General features: G+C 41.0%; 1 protein-coding gene across 11 annotated transcripts in view; it reads right to left on the bottom strand.

Annotated features, from left to right (window-relative positions):
• OPA1 (OPA1 mitochondrial dynamin like GTPase) overlaps positions 1 to 18,028 on the bottom strand; it is a 198,320-nt gene that overhangs the window by 141,712 nt on the left and 38,580 nt on the right. For 4 of the 11 annotated variants that reach the window (XM_077290337.1, XM_077290340.1, XM_077290338.1 and 1 more), the window contains exons 4-6: positions 10,007 to 10,114; positions 8,596 to 8,703; positions 5,456 to 5,563 (exon numbers count right to left, since the gene is read on the bottom strand). In XM_077290337.1, the coding sequence (XP_077146452.1) occupies positions 5,456 to 5,563; positions 8,596 to 8,703; positions 10,007 to 10,114 (324 nt within the window). The remainder of the gene's footprint in view (positions 1 to 5,455; positions 5,564 to 8,595; positions 8,704 to 10,006; positions 10,115 to 18,028) is intronic. The other 7 variants (XM_077290343.1, XM_077290347.1, XM_077290344.1 and 4 more) reach the window with 2 other exon arrangements.

Raw genomic sequence — 18,028 nt, 5'->3', positions numbered from 1 at the left:
ACCATTCATCTATGTGCAAACATATAGCTTACTTACCTTTAGGTAAAATCTAGCTGTATCTAACATGCTTCAACTGGACAAGCATGCATGGTACTGCCATAGGATGAGGGTTAAAGGAGTCGTATGGTTGAGAAAAAAAAAATTATACCCCAATCTTTAGATCTCAATTGGACCACAAAATTTATGCTTTGTGTTTTAATATCTGGTTAAGCATTGACCGAGACAGAGATGGCGGATGGCTTAGTTACTGAAATGAGCCAGACCCCTTTATGCACAGAACTGGTGAGGTACCAACACAGGACACACTGTGCTCTAACAATAAAATCTATCCATATCTATTGAGATCTATCCATGGTATACAGTGGGGCAAAAAAGTATTTAGTCAGTCAGCAATAGTGCAAGTTCCACCACTTAAAAAGATGAGCGGCGTCTGTAATTTACATCATAGTTAGACCTCAACTATGGGAGACAAACAGACAAAAAAATCCAGAAAATCACATTGTCTGTTTTTTTAACATTTTATTTGCATATTATGGTGGCAAATAAGTATTTGGTCAGAAACAAACAATCAAGATTTCTGGCTCTCACAGACCTGTAACTTCTTCTTTAAGAGTCTCCTCTTTCCTCCACTCATTACCTGTAGTAATGGCACCTGTTTAAACTTGTTATCAGTATAAAAAGACACCTGTGCACACCCTCAAACAGTCTGACTCCAAACTCCACTATGGTGAAGACCAAAGAGCTGTCAAAGGACACCAGAAACAAAATTGTAGCCCTGCACCAGGCTGGGAAGACTGAATCTGCAATAGCCAACCAGCTTGGAGTGAAGAAATCAACAGTGGGAGCAATAATTAGAAAATGGAAGACATTCAAGACCACTGATAATCTCCCTCGATCTGGGGCTCCACGCAAAATCCCACCCCGTGGGGTCAGAATGATCACAAGAACGGTGAGCAAAAATCCCAGAACCACGCGGGGGGACCTAGTGAATGAACTGCAGAGAGCTGGGACCAATGTAACAAGGCCTACCATAAGTAACACACTACGCCACCATGGACTCAGATCCTGCAGTGCCAGACGTGTCCCACTGCTTAAGCCAGTACATGTCTGGGCCCGTCTGAAGTTTGCTAGAGAGCATTTGGATGATCCAGAGGAGTTTTGGGAGAATGTCCTATGGTCTGATGAAACCAAACTGGAACTGTTTGGTAGAAACACAACTTGTCGTGTTTGGAGGAAAAAGAATACAGAGTTGCATCCATCAAACACCATACCTACTGTAAAGCATGGTGGTGGAAACATCATGCTTTGGGGCTGTTTCTCTGCAAAGGGGCCAGGACGACTGATCCGGGTACATGAAAGAATGAATGGGGCCATGTATCGTGAGATTTTGAGTGCAAACCTCCTTCTATCAGCAAGGGCATTGAAGATGAAACGTGGCTGGGTCTTTCAACATGACAATGATCCAAAGCACACCGCCAGGGCAACGAAGGAGTGGCTTCGTAAGAAGCATTTCAAGGTCCTGGAGTGGCCTAGCCAGTCTCCAGATCTCAACCCTATAGAAAACCTTTGGAGGGAGTTGAAAGTCCGTGTTGCCAAGCGAAAAGCCAAAAACATCACTGCTCTAGAGGAGATCTGCATGGAGGAATGGGCCAACATACCAACAACAGTGTGTGGCAACCTTGTGAAGACTTACAGAAAACGTTTGACCTCTGCCATTGCCAACAAAGGATATATTACAAAGTATTGAGATGAAATTTTGTTTCTGACCAAATACTTATTTGCCACCATAATATGCAAATAAAATGTTAAAAAAACAGACAATGTGATTTTCTGGATTTTTTTGTCTCAGTTTGTCTCCCATAGTTGAGGTCTACCTATGATGTAAATCACAGACGCCTCTCATCTTTTTAAGTGGTGGAACTTGCACTATTGCTGAATGACTAAATACTTTTTTGCCCCACTGTATCTATCTACGGTATATCTACAGAACAGACCAAAAGTTTGGACACACCTCATTTAAAGATTTCTCTGTATGTTCATGACTATGAAAATTGTACATTCACACTGAAGGCATCACAACTATGATTTAACACATGTGCAATTATATACTTAACAAAAAAAGTGTGAAACAACTGAAATTATGCTTTATATTCTAGGTTCTTCAAAGTAGCCACCTTTTGCTTTGATGACTGCTTTGCACACTCTTGGCATTCTCTTAAGCTTCAAGAGGTAGTCACCAGGAATGGTTTTCACGTCACAGGTGTGCCCTGTCAGGTTTAATAAGTGGCATTTCTTGCCTTAGGCCGGCGTCACACTGACGTTTTAAACGGCTGAGTGCAATGCGATAAAAAAACGCATTGCACTCGGACCAATGTTCAGCTATGGGGCAGCTCCCACCAGCCGACTTTTTGTCGGCCGTTTTCCTCGGTCCGAGACAATCGCAGCATGCTGCGATTGTCTCGGACCGAGGAAAACTCTCGGCTCACTCGCACCCATAAGCCTATGGGTGCGAGTGAGACAACGCACATCACTTGGATATTATCCGAGTGATGTGCGTTATAAGTGGACCCCAGCAATGGAGGAGATGGAGAAATTCATTTCTCCGCCTCCTCCGCAGCTGTGCTCCGATCCTCCCTGCGAGAGAATCGGAGCACAGACGCATGACACTCGGCTCCTGCTCTGCTGCGAGCAGGAGCCGAGTGTCATTAGCATACGGCATCCGATGCTCTCGCATCCGATGCAACATGCCAGTGTGACACCGGCCTTATAAATGGGGTTGGGACCACCAGTTGTGTTCTGCAGAAGTATGGTGGATACACAGCTGATAGTCCTACTGAATAGATTGTTAGAATTTGTATTATGGCAAGAAAAAAGCAGCTAAATAAAGAAAAATGAGTGGCCATCATTACTTTAAGAAATGAAGGTCAGTCGGTACGAAAAATTGGGCAAACTTTGAAAGTGTCCCCAAGTGCAGTGGCAAAAACCATCAAGCGCTACAAAGAAACTGGCTCACATGAGGACCGCCCCAGGAAAGGAAGACCGAGAGTCACCTCTGCTTCTGAGGAGAAGTTTATCCGAGTCACCAGCCTCAGAAACCGCAGGTTAACAGCAGCTCAGATTAGAGACCAGGTCAATACCACACAGAGTTCTAGCAGCAGACACATCTCTACAACAACTGTTAAGAGGAGACTTTGTGCAGCAGGCCTTCATGGTAAAATAGCTGCTAGGAAACCACTGCTAAGGACAGGCAACACGCAGAAGAGACTTGTTTGGGCTAAAGAACACAATGAATGGACATTAGACCAGTAGAAATCTGTGCTTTGGTCTGATGAGTCCAAATTTGAGAACTTTGGTTCCAACCACCGTGTCTTTGTGCGACGCAGAAAAGGGGATGGACTCTACATGCCTGGTTCCCACCGTGAAACATGGAGGAGGAGGTGTGATGGTGTGGGGGTGCTTTGCTGGTGACACTGTTGGGGATTTATTCAAAATTGAAGGCCTACTGAACCAGCATGGCTACCACAGCATCTTGCAGCGGCATGCTATTCCATCCGGTTTACGTTTAGTTGGATCATCATTTATTTTTCAACAGGACAATGACCCCAAACACATATCCAGGCTGTGTAAGGGCTATTTGACCAAGAAGGAGAGTGATGGGGTGCTACGCCAGATGACCTGGCCTTCACAGTCACCAGACCTGAACCCAATCGAGATGGTTTGGGGTGAGCTGGACCGCAGACTGAAGGCAAAAGGGCCAACAAGTGCTAAGCATCTCTGGGAACTCCTTCAGGATTGTTGGAAGACCATTTCTGGTAACTACCTCTTGAAGATCATCAAGAGAATGCCAAGAGTGTGTGCAAAGCAGTCATCAAAGCAAAAGGTGGCTACTCTGAAGAACCTAGAATATAAGGCATATTTTTAGTTGTTTCACACTTTTGTTAAGTATATAATTCCACGTGTTAATTCATAGTTTTGATGCCTTCAGTGTGAATGTACAATTTTCATAGTCATGAAAATACAGAAAAATCTTTAAATGAGAATGTTAATCTATTTATCTATATATCTATCTACGGTATCTATCTATCTATCCCCACACACACACACACACACACACACACACACACACACACACACACACACACACACACACACACACACACACACACACACGGTTGAGCCTCTGGTTCAGGCATCATTATATGCCCTGCATGATTATTTTAGTCTGGTATTGCTTTCTATAAGGTACTATATATCATTATTAGAAGGTGTGTCCAAACTTTTGGTTTGTACTGTATCTATATCTAGAAATAGTTACAGCACAGTGTTTATATTTCAATTAATATATACCGTATATACTCGAGTATAAGCCGAGATTTTCAGCCCATTTTTTTGGGCTGAAAGTCCCCCTCTCCGCTTATACTCGAGTCATACCCAGGGGTCGGCAGGGGAGGGGGAGCGGGGGCTGTCTAATTATACTCACCTGCTCCTGTTGCGGTCCCTGGCTTCTTCCTGTACTGAGCGGTCACATGGTACCGCTCATTACAGTAATGAATATGTGGCTCCACCTCCCATAGGGCGGTCCAATGGGCGTCGCAGTCCGGGGCCTCCCATCTTCTTACGATGATGTCCTCTTTGCTTCCTGCCGTGGCTCCAGCGCAGGCGTACTTTGTCTGCCCTGTTGAGGGCAGAGCAATGTACTGCAGTGCGTAGGTGCTGGGAAAGGTCAGAGAGGCCCAGCACCTGCCCACTACAGTACTTTGCTCTGACCTCAACAGGGCAGACAAAGTACACCTGCGCCAGAGCCGCAGCGTGAAGATAAGATGTCATCCTATGAAGATAGGAGGCGCCGGACCGTAACGGGACGCCGATCGGACCAGAACCGGACCACCTCTGGGTGAGTATAATCTAACCTCTTTTTCTCATCTTTCAGGTTACATCGGGGGCTTATCTACAGCATTCCAGAATGCTGTAGACAAGCCCCTGATGCTGGTGGGCTTAGCTCTTCGATTTTGGGGGGGACGGACAGGTTCCCTGTAACAAAATTCCACCATATCAATCAAAATATTACTCATTCAACATGACTGACTAAGCACTATCAAGCATTTATTACATAAATGTTTGGAGTGGAAGAAGCCTTTTTTTCCTGTCCATATGCCATATTAGGGAAAATGGAAGCCACTATACTGTACTGGAAGTCACTATATTATGTACCGATATTTGACATCCCTTCCTTGAACCACAGTTAAGCTGCTGTGATGCAATTAGAAAATTCTAGACTTTAGATCAAGCTGACAAAGGGTCCATACAGTAAGTTTCAGTTTACTAGGCTTAAGAATAAAAAAAGAAAATGACATTATTGATGAATGACCACAAATGTTTTTTTCTAATATGGTAAATAAGAAAATCTGGAATTCTTGCTAACTCCATTATGGACAAGCTTACACATCTTTCCCACCTGATGACAGCCATCCTTTTAAATAGCTTAAGCTTTCTCCTAGCTTCTCAAAGTCTGGCATAAGCTTAGCCAGCTCCTCAGAATCCGGAAGAGCTTTACTGAGTTTATCTGCAAATAGAAAAAGACAACGGTCAAGAGGTTTCAAGACCAACAAACACCTTAATGTTCTAAACTTGCTTTAAAAGATAGTAAAGTAACACTAAACCTAGAAGGGAAAGTTTTGTTAGTGAGCAGCATTTTCTGTATGATCCCAAAACAGACAATCTTGTAGAAATTCTGCGCAGAACACAAGGGTTAATATCTTCCTGATCAGTTCACATTTGGTGGACATGCCCACCTAGTCAATGGGCAGGGGTAGGCAATCTTCTAACTACAGACCTCGCAGAGGGCCTGTGCCAGTCATCTAAAAGCAAGACATGGGACAGTGAGGGAGAACCACGGAGATCCTGAGACACAGATTTACTTTTAATTGTAATCGGAGAAAGAAAAAAAAACACAGTCAAAGAAAGGGAGACGATTACAGGATGAAGAGTTAAGATTTTTTTAGGCATTTTCTGATGTTAAGTGTTTATTTAGTCCGGAAAGACCTAAAAAACACACTTTATTTTTTGTGTATTTTGCGAAGTCCTGTAATGTCACAGTTCTTATGATTTATTTGTTTCAATGAAGAATAAAACAGGAACACTGAATATTGCATTTGGTGGATGAGATCCTTGTGGGCTGGATGCTAAAGAAGCGTGGAACAAGTCTGAGCGTTACACTTCTGAGTTTCCATCCCTATGCACGCATGGAGTTCATGAAAAGGATTGCAGCAACCTTGGCAGAGGTTTTTTTCAATCTGAAGGCAGATTACGGTACTGAGTGATAAAGTTTTACTTTTCATTTTTTAGTACTTTCCTTATACGCAATCCATTAATTGGCCAGAAGCACTTTTGAATCTGAGTTCTCTTTTTTTTCTCTGCTAACCCCTTAAAAGGGCGATTTTTCATTTCTGCCCTTTAGATTTTTTTCTTTTACTTCTTCCAAGAGCCATAGCTTTTTGAATTTTCCATCAACATAGCTGTCTGAGGGCTTGTTTTTAGGATGAGTTGTAGCTTTGAATTACATCATTCATTTTACAGTCTAATGTACTTGGAAACGGGAACAAAACTTCCAAGTGTGATGAAATCGTGTGAAAAAAAAAGCAATTCCGCCATGGTTTTAGTTTAACAGTATTTCTCCTGTGGTACAAATTACTCGTAACTCCCCATATCAGTACAGACAACTTCTTTAGATAAAATGCAAGTTTCTATTTGGTTTTAACAGTACAGATTTGCTGGCTAATTACGAAAATATCAAACAAATTACCCATTCAACATAGCGATAAATCACTGAGGACTGCCAATTAGACATTATTACAATTTGCATAATTGTTTCTGATGGAAAAAGCTGATTTTTCTGTTCATATGGCATACTAGTAGATAGCCCTTCTCAGGATGGTGATTGTACTAGAAAATCCATTCAATTAAAGGGGGTACCAGGGACTTTATAATAAAAACTAAAAATGTAAGCACTATTTTGCCCCGGCACAGAGCGGTCACAGACCACTCCTGCTGGGAGCTCATTCTACTGAAGCGACAGGGCGGGACTTCCGGCCAGTTAGGCAGCGAGGATCCGGCTGTCAATCAGAATGACATCAGAAGTCCCGCCCCATCAACAGAGCGGAGCAAAAAAGAAGCCTCCTCTCTGTAGATGTGATCTCAGCAGAAGCTTCTGAATTCCCAGCAGGAGCGTCTGTGACCGTTCTGTATCAGGGAAGAACGGCGCTGTGCACTACATGCAGGTAAGCTGCAATTTCCTGCCTGTTAGTGCTTAGGTACATTTTTTTTTTTTTATGAAGTACTGGATATCCTCTTTAAGGGCAGAATTCAAGTTCTAGGAAAAAAACTGAAATCTGTCTCGCCTCCACGTTGCAATATAGTGATTGTAGCAGGAGCCGCGCTCTGCTGGTTTCTTACCTCACACTATACATTTCTGTACAGTGATTCAAGGTGAGCGCTAAGTGTGGAGAGAGTTTGGATGAGATGGTTTCATTCCCTCCCCGTTTGGTACTGACCACAACATGGTGTAAATAGCACTTAGATGTGGGCTCTGAATGCGGGTGTAGCAGGATACACCCTCCACTAAACAGGACTACTTCACAAGTCTTGTATCTTTTCTACCCCACAAAGCCAAACAATTATTCATCACTTAACTGTCTCCTCCATTTACCGAAGCCCCCTCAGACCTCACTCATTTTAGCAGAAGACTCTGCTGCGCATTTCAAAAACAAGACTGACCACATCAAAGAGCTTTAACATACAGCCCCCACAAACTCCTCTGCACAATGAACCAATGCCATATTCCCACCATCACTGAAGAAAAGCTTGCTCATTTTCTCTCAAAGTCTCCCCTTACTACTTGTGAGCAATAACCCCGCTGCCACATCGCCACCAAAGGAGCTGCTCCAACTCCCCAACCTGCTGTCTCCTTCACCAACACCTTGTAGACAGTAGGCCTGCGAGGGTCATCTGTACCAGTCCGTCACTGTTAACTTAATTACTGAACTTATGTATCTATTGAATTAATGGTGCTTTAAAAATATTTTTTTTTATTTTATTCACTTATATAGTGTCATTTTATTACACTGCACATTATAGACATTATCATCACTGCCACACTGGGGCTCACAATCTAAATTCTCTATCAGTATGTCTTTGCAATGTGGGAGGAAACTGTAGAACCCGGAGGAAACCCACACAAACACGGGGAGAACATACAAACTCCTGGCAGATGTTGCCCTCAGTGGGATTTGAACACAGGACCTGTGCTGCAAAGTAAAAGTGCTATCCACTGAGCCACCATACTGCCCATGCTATTGTTATAACAATAATGACAATAGTAATAAAAATAAAATAGTAATAAAAAATATAATAGGAAGGAGAATAATAAAAATAAGTTTCAGATTACTAAGCTTTAAGATAAAACATCAAAATTCCATTACTGAAGAGTGACCCAAAGTGTTTTTTTTTTGTTTTATTTTTTTTTTTAATTCAGACAATAAGAAAATATAAAATTCTTGCAGATTTTACTATGCCTAAGCTTAAAAAACGCTTTCCCACCTAATGACAGCCATCCTTTTAAATAGCTTAAGCTTTCGCCTAGCTTTTGAAAGTCCGGCAAAAACTTAGCCAGCTCCTCAGAATCCAGAAGAGCTTTACAGAGTTTTTCTGCAAATAGAAAGATAACGGTCAAGACTTTCAAGAGCAAAGATTGCCTCAATTTCTAAACCTGCTTCAAAAGATCTTAACGTTACACTAAATCTAGAAGGAACATTTTGTTAGTATGCAGCATATACTGTTTGATCTTCAGTCAATCTTGTAGAAATTCTGGGGAGAACACAAGGGTTAATCTCCTCCTAATCATTTCCTGGCCAACTGGTGGCGACTAAAGCCATGCCACTTAGTCAATGGGTGGAGTGGGCAATCTTTAACCACAGACCGAGCAGAGGGAAAGGCTTCTGCACCAGCTAGTCGTCTTACACTGAGTCACGGGGCAGCAAGGAGGATTAGGGGTAATATTTGATCTTCCAAAACATTTTTTTTTTCTTCTTTTAATTCACTTTTAATTGTAATAGGATAAAAAAAAAGTATAAAAGAAAAGGAAAATATTGCAGGATGAAGCATTGAGATTTTATTTTTTACGTTTTGTGATATTGTGTTTAATGTTCACATTTATACGTGAGAGAACAAAAACAGTTTGTTTTTTTTTTGTTTATTTTGCTTCCTGGAGAGGTATCACCTAAACACATTGAATTCCTGTGATTTGTTTTATTGAAGAATAATAAAAAAAAGTTTGAATGAAACCTGAATATTGTGTTTGATTAATAAAGCTTCCCCCCAGGCAGTAGGTAATTCTGCTTAATATTATTGCTTGGAGTGTTATTCTCCTGTGCTTCCCACTCTCCGCACACATAGATGTGTGTATTCTGTTTCTTCACCTGTGGCCTATAACTTATGGAAGCCGTATCAGGGCGTTTGGGAAAAGAGTCGCAGTATTGGCAAAGAGATTTTTCTTTTTTTTTTATATATAAGCAGGCACAATGCAGTGGTGATTGGTAAAAAGAAAAATGTCCACTCACCAAGTGTTCTACCTTTTTTTTTTTTTTTTTTTTTAATTAATTTTCATTCCTTATACCTACGAATTCATTAGTTAAAAGTGCTCCCGAATCTGAGTTTTCCTTTATTTTTCTTTGCTTAACCCTTTAAAGTCTAGGCGATTTTACATTTTTGTGTTTTTGTTTTTTCCTCAGTCTTCCAAGAGGCAAAACTTTATTTTTTCCATCAACGTATATTGGTTTGTTTTTTGTGGTGAAATTGTGAAAACAGATCAGCAATGTTTTTTGGGGGGCTTTGCTTTATAGCGTTAATTCTGTTATAAAAATCATTGTGAATAATGATTCTCAAATTCAGTATGGAAAATATAAAAATTCCTGCAGATTCTATTACGGACAAGCTTACAAATCTTTCCCACCTGATGACAGCCATCCTTTTAAATAGCTTAAGCTTTCACCTAGCTTTTGAAAGTCAGGCAAAAGCTTAGCCAGCTCCTCAGAATCCGGAAGAGCTTTACGAAGTTTTTCTGCAAAGAAAAAGATAACGGTCAAGATTTTCAAGATCAACTCATATATTATATAGAGTCATTACAAACAGTGTGATGTATTTCAAGTGTTTATTTCTGTTCATGTTGATGATTATGGCTTACAGCCAATGAAAACCCAAAAGTCATTATCTCAGTAAATTAGAATAATTAACAAAAACACCAGCAAAGGCTTCATAAGCGTTTAAAAAGGTCCCTTAGTCTGTTTCAGTACACTCCACAATCATGAGGAAGACTGCTGACTTGACAGATGTCCAGAAGGCAGTCATTGGCACACTCTACAAGGAGGGTAAGCCACAAAAGGTCATTGATAAAGAAGCTGTCTGTTCACAGAGTGCTGTATCCATGCATATTAATGGAAAGTTGAGTGGAAGGAAAAAGTGTGGTAGTAAAAAGGTGCACAAGCAACCGGGATAACCGCAGCCTTGAAAGAATTGTTAAGAAAAGGCCATTCAAACATTTCGAGGAATGGACTGCTGCTGGAGTCATTGCTTTAAGAGCCACCACACACAGACGTATCCAGGACATGGGCTACAAGTGTCACATTCCTTGTGTCAAGTCACCCATAACCAATAGACAACGTCAGAAGAGTCTTACCAGGGCCAAGGAGAAAAAGAACTATGTTGTTGGTCAGTGGTCCAAGATGTTTTCAGATGAAAGTAAATTTAGTATTTCATTTGGAAATCAAGGTCCCAGAGTTCGGAGGAAGAGTGGAGAGACGCACAATCCAAGCTGCTTGAGGTCTAGTGTGAAGTTTCCACAATCAGTGATGGTTTGGGGAGCCATGTCATCTGCTGGTGTAGGTCCACTGTGTTTTATCAAGACCAAAGTCAGCGCAGCAGTCTACCATGACATTTTAGAGCACTTAATTCTTCCCTCTGCCAACAAGCTTTTTGGAGATGGAAATTTCATTCTCCAGCAGGACTTGGCACCTGTCCACACTGCCAAAAGCACCAATACCTGGTCTAAAAACAACTGTATCACTGTGCATGATTAGCCAGCAAACTCACCTGACCTTAACCCTATAGAGAATCTATGGGGTATTTGTCAAGAGGAAGATGTACTCATGTCCAGCAGTGTATGAGATTGTCAGTGTCTCACCAACTGTGCTTGTGAAACTCAGCTTATTGCTGGATCTCACATGCCATCGTACCCTGGGGTCATCACATGACCTCAAGATACCATGGCAACCATCGTGACCCGCGATTCTCATTGCGGGCGTCCGATGGTTACTAAGGGGGTCTTATGACACTCTTGTACCAACTTAAATACCACTGTCACGACTGACAGCGGTATTCAAAGGGTTCATCAGTCCTGATCGGTCAAAATAACTGGTCGGGTCTGACAGGCAGCCCTGTAGCACGAAAATCTCATTAACTGAAAACTTCAAACACAGATTAAACAACCACAAAACAGATCTCATCCACCAAGGTATCATTTTAATCAGTGTACCAGCGTCAACTTGACAATGTCTGTAGTTTACTTTGCAAAATCATGATGACCGATTCACTTTAACCCCTTCACCATCTTGGGTTTTTCAGTTTCCGTTTTTTGCTCCCATTCTTCCCAGCGCCATAACTTTTTTATTTTCCACTCAATATGGCCATGTGAGAGCTTCTTTTTGCAGGATGAGTTGTACTTATGAACGACACCATTGGTTTTATTATATTGTCTACTGGAAAACGGGAAAAAAAAATTCAAAGGGCGGTAAAATTGCAAAAAAAAACTGCAATTCCACAACAGCTAAACCAGACCTGCCATTATGAGTCTCCAGGTCATTAAGAGTTCGTAGATACAAAACATGTATAGAAAAAAATCCAAAGTTTAAAAAAAAAACAAAAAAACACATTTTCAAAGACCCCTAGCGTCTCCATTTTGGGTTAGATACGATGTATCGGATTAACTTTTTATATTTTGATAGATTAGATGTTTAGCAAAATATGAAAAGTTAATCTGATCGCTAAACGGTGTAACAAGAAGAAAATTTGTGAACATTTTTTAAATAACATTTTTACACTTTTTACCTGCTTCAATGGTCTCCTTAGGAGACTTGATGCTGTGATCTTCTGATCGCTTGTGCTACAGGGCTTCAGTCCTGCTATGTGCAGCAGAAATCATCATCTGCTAAGAAAGCTGGCCACGGGGTGGCGCTCATAGCAGACTGGCAATGACAACCACGGGAGTCTCCTGCAGACCCCGAGTTGTCATGCCAACCCTTTGGGGTCCCATAATCATGTGACAGGGGGCTGATGGGCGGAGCTAGTGACGCTTCAGAGATTGATAGCTGTATTTAACATGTTAGCAGCAGCAGGAGGATCGCTATTCCACCCGTGGATGTTAGGAGCACGTTAGCTGATGAAATCAGCTGTCATGTGCAGGAAAAGATGTGGGCTCAGCGCCCACATCAAAGGGGCAGACATGACATATGACGTATATATACACGTCAATGTTGTTAAGGGGTTGTTGAATAGTAAGTCTTTAAACTGACCTCTTATCATCAATTTGTCTCTTCTACTGAGTGAAATATAATCTCGTCCACAATCTCTTACTAAGTTTATGGGGTTTGGCTCCACCTGAGTTAATATATGATTTTTGGAAAAAAGGGTCTGTTGAAGCTCCAGTTATTGAGAAACGGCTGTCGTCTTTCAAGAATTCCATTCACCCCTACAAACTTAATGTTTTAATTTTCCAATAAAGAAGAAACGTTTTAAAGGAAAGTGAGCATGTTTTTTTCTAATGTGCTGTTCATGCTATTTTACATGCACCCGTGTTCCTGCAAGGTCTGGTTCCCTGCTTACCCCATGCATTAAAGGCAGCACCTGTGTATGGTGCCAGCACACATCTTTGAGTCATAATATCTGATTTCTGTTTACTTTCAAAATGTCTGGTTTTCATGGATACAAAAAGGACAGTGATGGAGGCACAAGGTGCAGATAATTCACTTCTACATTACCATAATCTTTGGGAGTACATTAGCCAGCCACCAGTGCCAATCATATTCACATGTTACATACAGTTGTGGCCAAAAGTATTGACACTCCTGAAATTCTGTCAGATAATACTCAGTTTCTTCCTGAAAATGATTGCAAACACAAATTCTTTGGTATTATTATCTTCATTTAAATTGTCTTAAATGAAAAAAACACAAAAGAGAATGAAGCAAAAAGCAAAACATTGATCATTTAACACAAAACTCCAAAAATGGGCCAGACAAAAGTATTGGCACCCTCAGCCTAATACTTGGTTGCACAACCTTTAGCCAAAATAACTGCGACCAACCGCTTCCGGTAACCATCAATGAGTTTCTTACAATGCTCTGCTGGAATTTTAGACCATTCTTCTTTGGCAAACTGCTCCAGGTCCCTGATATTTGAAGGGTGCCTTCTCCAAACTGCCATTTTTAGATCTCTCCACAGGTTTTCTATGAGATTCAGGTCTGGACTCATTGCTGGCCACCTTAGAAGTCTCCAGTGCTTTCTCAAACCATTTTCTAGTGCTTTTTGAAGTGTGTTTTGGGTCATTGTCCTGCTGGAAAACCCATGACCTCTGAGGGAGACCCAGCTTTCTCACACTGGGCCCTACATTATGCTGCAAAATTTGTTGGTAGTCTTCAGACTTCATAATGCCATGCACACGGTCAAGCAGTCCAGTGCCAGAGGCAGCAAAGCAACCACAAAACATCAGGGAACCTCCGCCATGTTTGACTGTAGGGACCGTGTTCTTTTCTTTGAATGCCTCTTTTTTTCTCCTGTAAACTCTATGTTGATGCCTTTGGCCAAAAAGCTCTACTTTTGTCTCATCTGACCAGAGAACATTCTTCCAAAACGTTTTAGGCTTTGTCAGGTAAGTTTTGGCAAACTCCAGCCTGGCTTTTTTATGTCTCGGGGTAAGAAGTGGGGTCTTCCTGGGTCTCCTACCATACAGTCCCTTTTCATTCAGACGCCGACGGATAGTACGGGTTGACACTGTAGTACCCTCGGACTGCAGGGCAGCTTGAACTTGGTTGGATGTTAGTCGAGGTTCTTTATCCAACATCCGCACAATCTTGCGTTGAAATCTCTTGTCAATTTTTCCTTTCCGTCCACATCTAGGGAGGTTAGCCACAGTGCCATGGGCTTTAAACTTGTTGATGACACAGCGCACGGTAGACACAGGAACATTCAGGTCTTTGGAGATGAACTTGTAGCCTTGAGATTGCTCATGCTTCCTCACAATTTGGTTTCTCAAGTCCTCAGACAGTTCTTTGGTCTTCTTTCTTTTCTTCATGCTCAATGTGGTACACACAAGGACACAGGACAGAAGTTGAGTCAACTTTAATCCATGTCAACTGGCTGCAAGTGTGATTTAGTTATTGCCAACACCTGTTAGGTGCCACAGGTAAGTTACAGGTGCTGTTAATTACACAAATTAGAGAAGCATCACATGATTTTTCGAACAGTGCAAATACTTTTGGCCACCCCCTTTTTTATGTTTGGTGTGGAATTATATCCAATTTGGCTTTAGGACAATTCTTTTTGTGTTTTTTCATTTAAGACAAATCAAATGAAGATAATAATACCAAAGAATTTGTGTTTGCAATCATTTTCAGGAAGAAACTGAGTATTATCTGACAGAATTGCAGGGGTGTCAATACTTTTGGCCATAACTGTATCTAGTTATGTCCTCCATTGCCGATCTTATGCCGCCTTCAAACACTTCCTGTACTTCACTGTCATTGCTGAATGAAAAAATCCTTGTTTTGCTTTCTGTTGCACTACATGGAATAAAAGTATGGTATTGCAGAGTCCCTTTGATGGGTTTGGCTCCCTGTAACCGATGTTTAAACAAATGATCCGGATCTTCGTAGTCCTGGTCAGTACAGTAATTGAACGGAATGGTAGGAATATTTTTCTCACTCCAGTTGCAAGGGTGTTAAGATTTGGACTGAATATGTCCTCTGGAGGCTAGCTCCAGCTGCAAGAATTTCACAGTGCCTCCTAAACCTACAGTGCCATTCAGCTGCCACTTCAAAATTGTTCTTGTTATGTCATACCTTTATAAAGTTTTGTCTCTTTTTATACTGTGCAGAAGAGCCATCAGAAAAGTAGTAGACCTTGCTCAAACTTGGTAGCATGTCAGTTTTTATCACTGAAATCAATTTTTTTTCTAACAAATGATCAGCTATTGAATCATGAAGCACTCAGATTTCAGAACTATACTTTTATCTATTGTATTTCTGACTGTGCTTCATCCCGAACAAAGGAATAGTTCTCTGAAAAGTCTAAGCTTCTTATTGCCTTAGGCTGTGTGCACACGTTGCGGATTTTTCGCATTTTTTTTCGTGTTTTTCGCTATAAAAACGCTACAAAACGCATACATTATGCATCCCATCATTTAGAATGCATTCCGCAATTTTTGTACACATGATGCGTTTTTTTCCGCGAAAAAAATGCATCGCGGTAAAAAACGCAGCATGTTCATTAATTTTGCGGATTTCCCACTATATAATTGCATTGGGAAATCTCCGGAAAAAAAACGCAAAAAATACGCAAAAAAAAAAAAACGTGCAAAAAAACGCGAGAAAAACGCAGAAAAAAACGCATGCGGATTTCTTGCAGAAAATGTCCGGTTTTGCTCAGGAAATTTCTGCAAGAAATCCTGAACGTGTGCACATAGCTTTACTCTGATGTTTTATTTGAGGTGATTGTAGTAGTCTGACTGTTGACGTGCTATAAATGAGTGTTTTGTTTTTTTAAAGGGTCAGTCCAAAACCCAAGAGTAAATTTCAATAAGTCTTTAAAAGGTGACATCACTGGTCTCGGTCAGCTGTAGTGACACTGCTCTGCTGCCAGCTTATTACTACAGGAAAGAAATATATCTTGGTACCGTGTTAGCCAGTAGATAGAAAAATATTTAGAATTGAGAGTCCTCAGTGGTTGATACCTTTTAATGGCTAACTGAAAAGATGGTAACAAATTGCAAGCTTTCGAGACTACATACGTCTCTTCATCAGGCAAAGACTAGAACAAATTCTGAAGAATCACATATTTATGCACAACATAGTATAGAGAAAAAAAAAAAAAAAAAAAGAGGGGAAAAAAACCATGGATAAGCTAGGTGACATGAAGCAGAATTACCATGGGTGATAAACAGTTACGTCCATAAATATTGGGCCAATTCTTAGATAAGGATTGTTTTATTGTCCTGTGATTAGGGTCTCGTTCTGTTGTGATGACCCCACATGGTCTGAGGGGCAAGTTCATTAGTTGATGTAAAAAGACATAAATCCGTGTGACACATTCATTCCTGCATTTAGAGTGTAAAGCGCTGCGTAATATGTTAGCGCTATATAAAAATAAATAAAGTGTCAAAGGTCGTCATCAGTTTATACTCCCAGACTCTTCTGTCTCTCTGAGTTTTGAAGTTACTTTTCAATACAAGTAATTTCATGTCCATAATGCTATGATTTGGGAGACAGAAATGTATTGCCACAGGTATATCCATTCTTTTTTCTTTTATTGTATGGCGATGAGAATTCATCCTTGTTCTCAGTTTCTGCCCTGTCTCCCCCACATACAGACCCCCAGTTGGACATTTAGTACAAATGATTAGGTACACCACATTAGAAGTGATGCAGCTGAATGTACCTGGTATCTTGTAGTCCTGGTGTGAATTGGGGATCTTTATCTTGTCCGTGGTCATTATAAATGGACAGGTTTTACATTTTTTCTGATTGCAGGTAAGGTACCTGCAGCTGTTGGAGAGGACAGGGAGCTGACGTAACTGTTTATCACCCATGGTAATTCTGCTTCATGTCACCTAGCTTATCCATGGTTTTTTTCCCCTCTTTTTTTTTTTTTTTTTTCTCTATACTATGTTGTGCATAAATATGTGATTCTTCAGAATTTGTTTTAGTCTTTGCCTGATGAAGAGACGTATGTAGTCTCGAAAGCTTGCAATTTGTTACCATCTTTTCAGTTAGCTTATTACTATTCATCGAAGCAGACAGCACAAAGTACAGGGGGAGACTGTGCACAGTGGGGGAGACGCTTCACAAGACAGAGCAGGGACCAGCCCCTGAAACAACCATCACTGATGATGCTTCTGTCCAGGGCGGCAAACAAAGAAAGGGGAGTGTCGGAATGCCCTGGCCTCCCCCAACCTCTCAATGATGATTCATTTCAGGGCGGAAAGGGGAGTGACAGCAGCTTCAGTTTTTAGCCAGCAGATGAAGATTCATTTGAGTATCCCATCATTCATGGAGGATTCTCAAACAAATCGTCATAAGAGGTGGGCAACATAAGCAGGACCATTAGGTTGCAGTACAGAGTGAATGCAAGGGAATTTTGCCATGACTTGAATTACAAAATGTATTAGTTTTTCAAGATTTATTAATTGAAATTTGCTTTTGGGGTTCGGATTATCCCTTTAAGGATCATCAGCTGGTCACAAAAACGTTCTACAAAGTTGTCTGCACTTTTTAGAAACAGTGCATTTGTCTCAAGATATCCACTGTTTATAAGTTATACTATCTACCATGGCCCCTTGGAAATTATGTTACATTTTTGAAATCCGCCCAACGGTGACCACCCGTCACGTGATCGTGGGTCACCATGACAACCAAAGGTCTCCTGCTGACCTCTATGGCTGCCAATGCCAGATTGCTATGAGTACCACCCGGTGTTCGGCGCTCATAGCAAGTCAGCAATTCTGCTACATGCAGGTGATCTAATTATCGCATGTATGTAGCAGAGGCGATCAGGTTATAGCAGCTTCTAGTCTACCATGAATACTATTGAAGCATGCCAAAAGTAAAAAAAAAAAGTTTTTAAAAATATTAAAATATAAAAGTTCAAATCACCCCCCTTTTGCCTCATTCAAAATAAAAAAAAATATTAAATCAAACATACACATATT

Source organism: Ranitomeya variabilis, chromosome 2, assembly GCF_051348905.1.
Source record: "Ranitomeya variabilis isolate aRanVar5 chromosome 2, aRanVar5.hap1, whole genome shotgun sequence".
Lineage (NCBI taxonomy): Eukaryota > Metazoa > Chordata > Amphibia > Anura > Dendrobatidae > Ranitomeya > Ranitomeya variabilis.
This window is presented reverse-complemented; position numbering and strand designations above follow the sequence as displayed.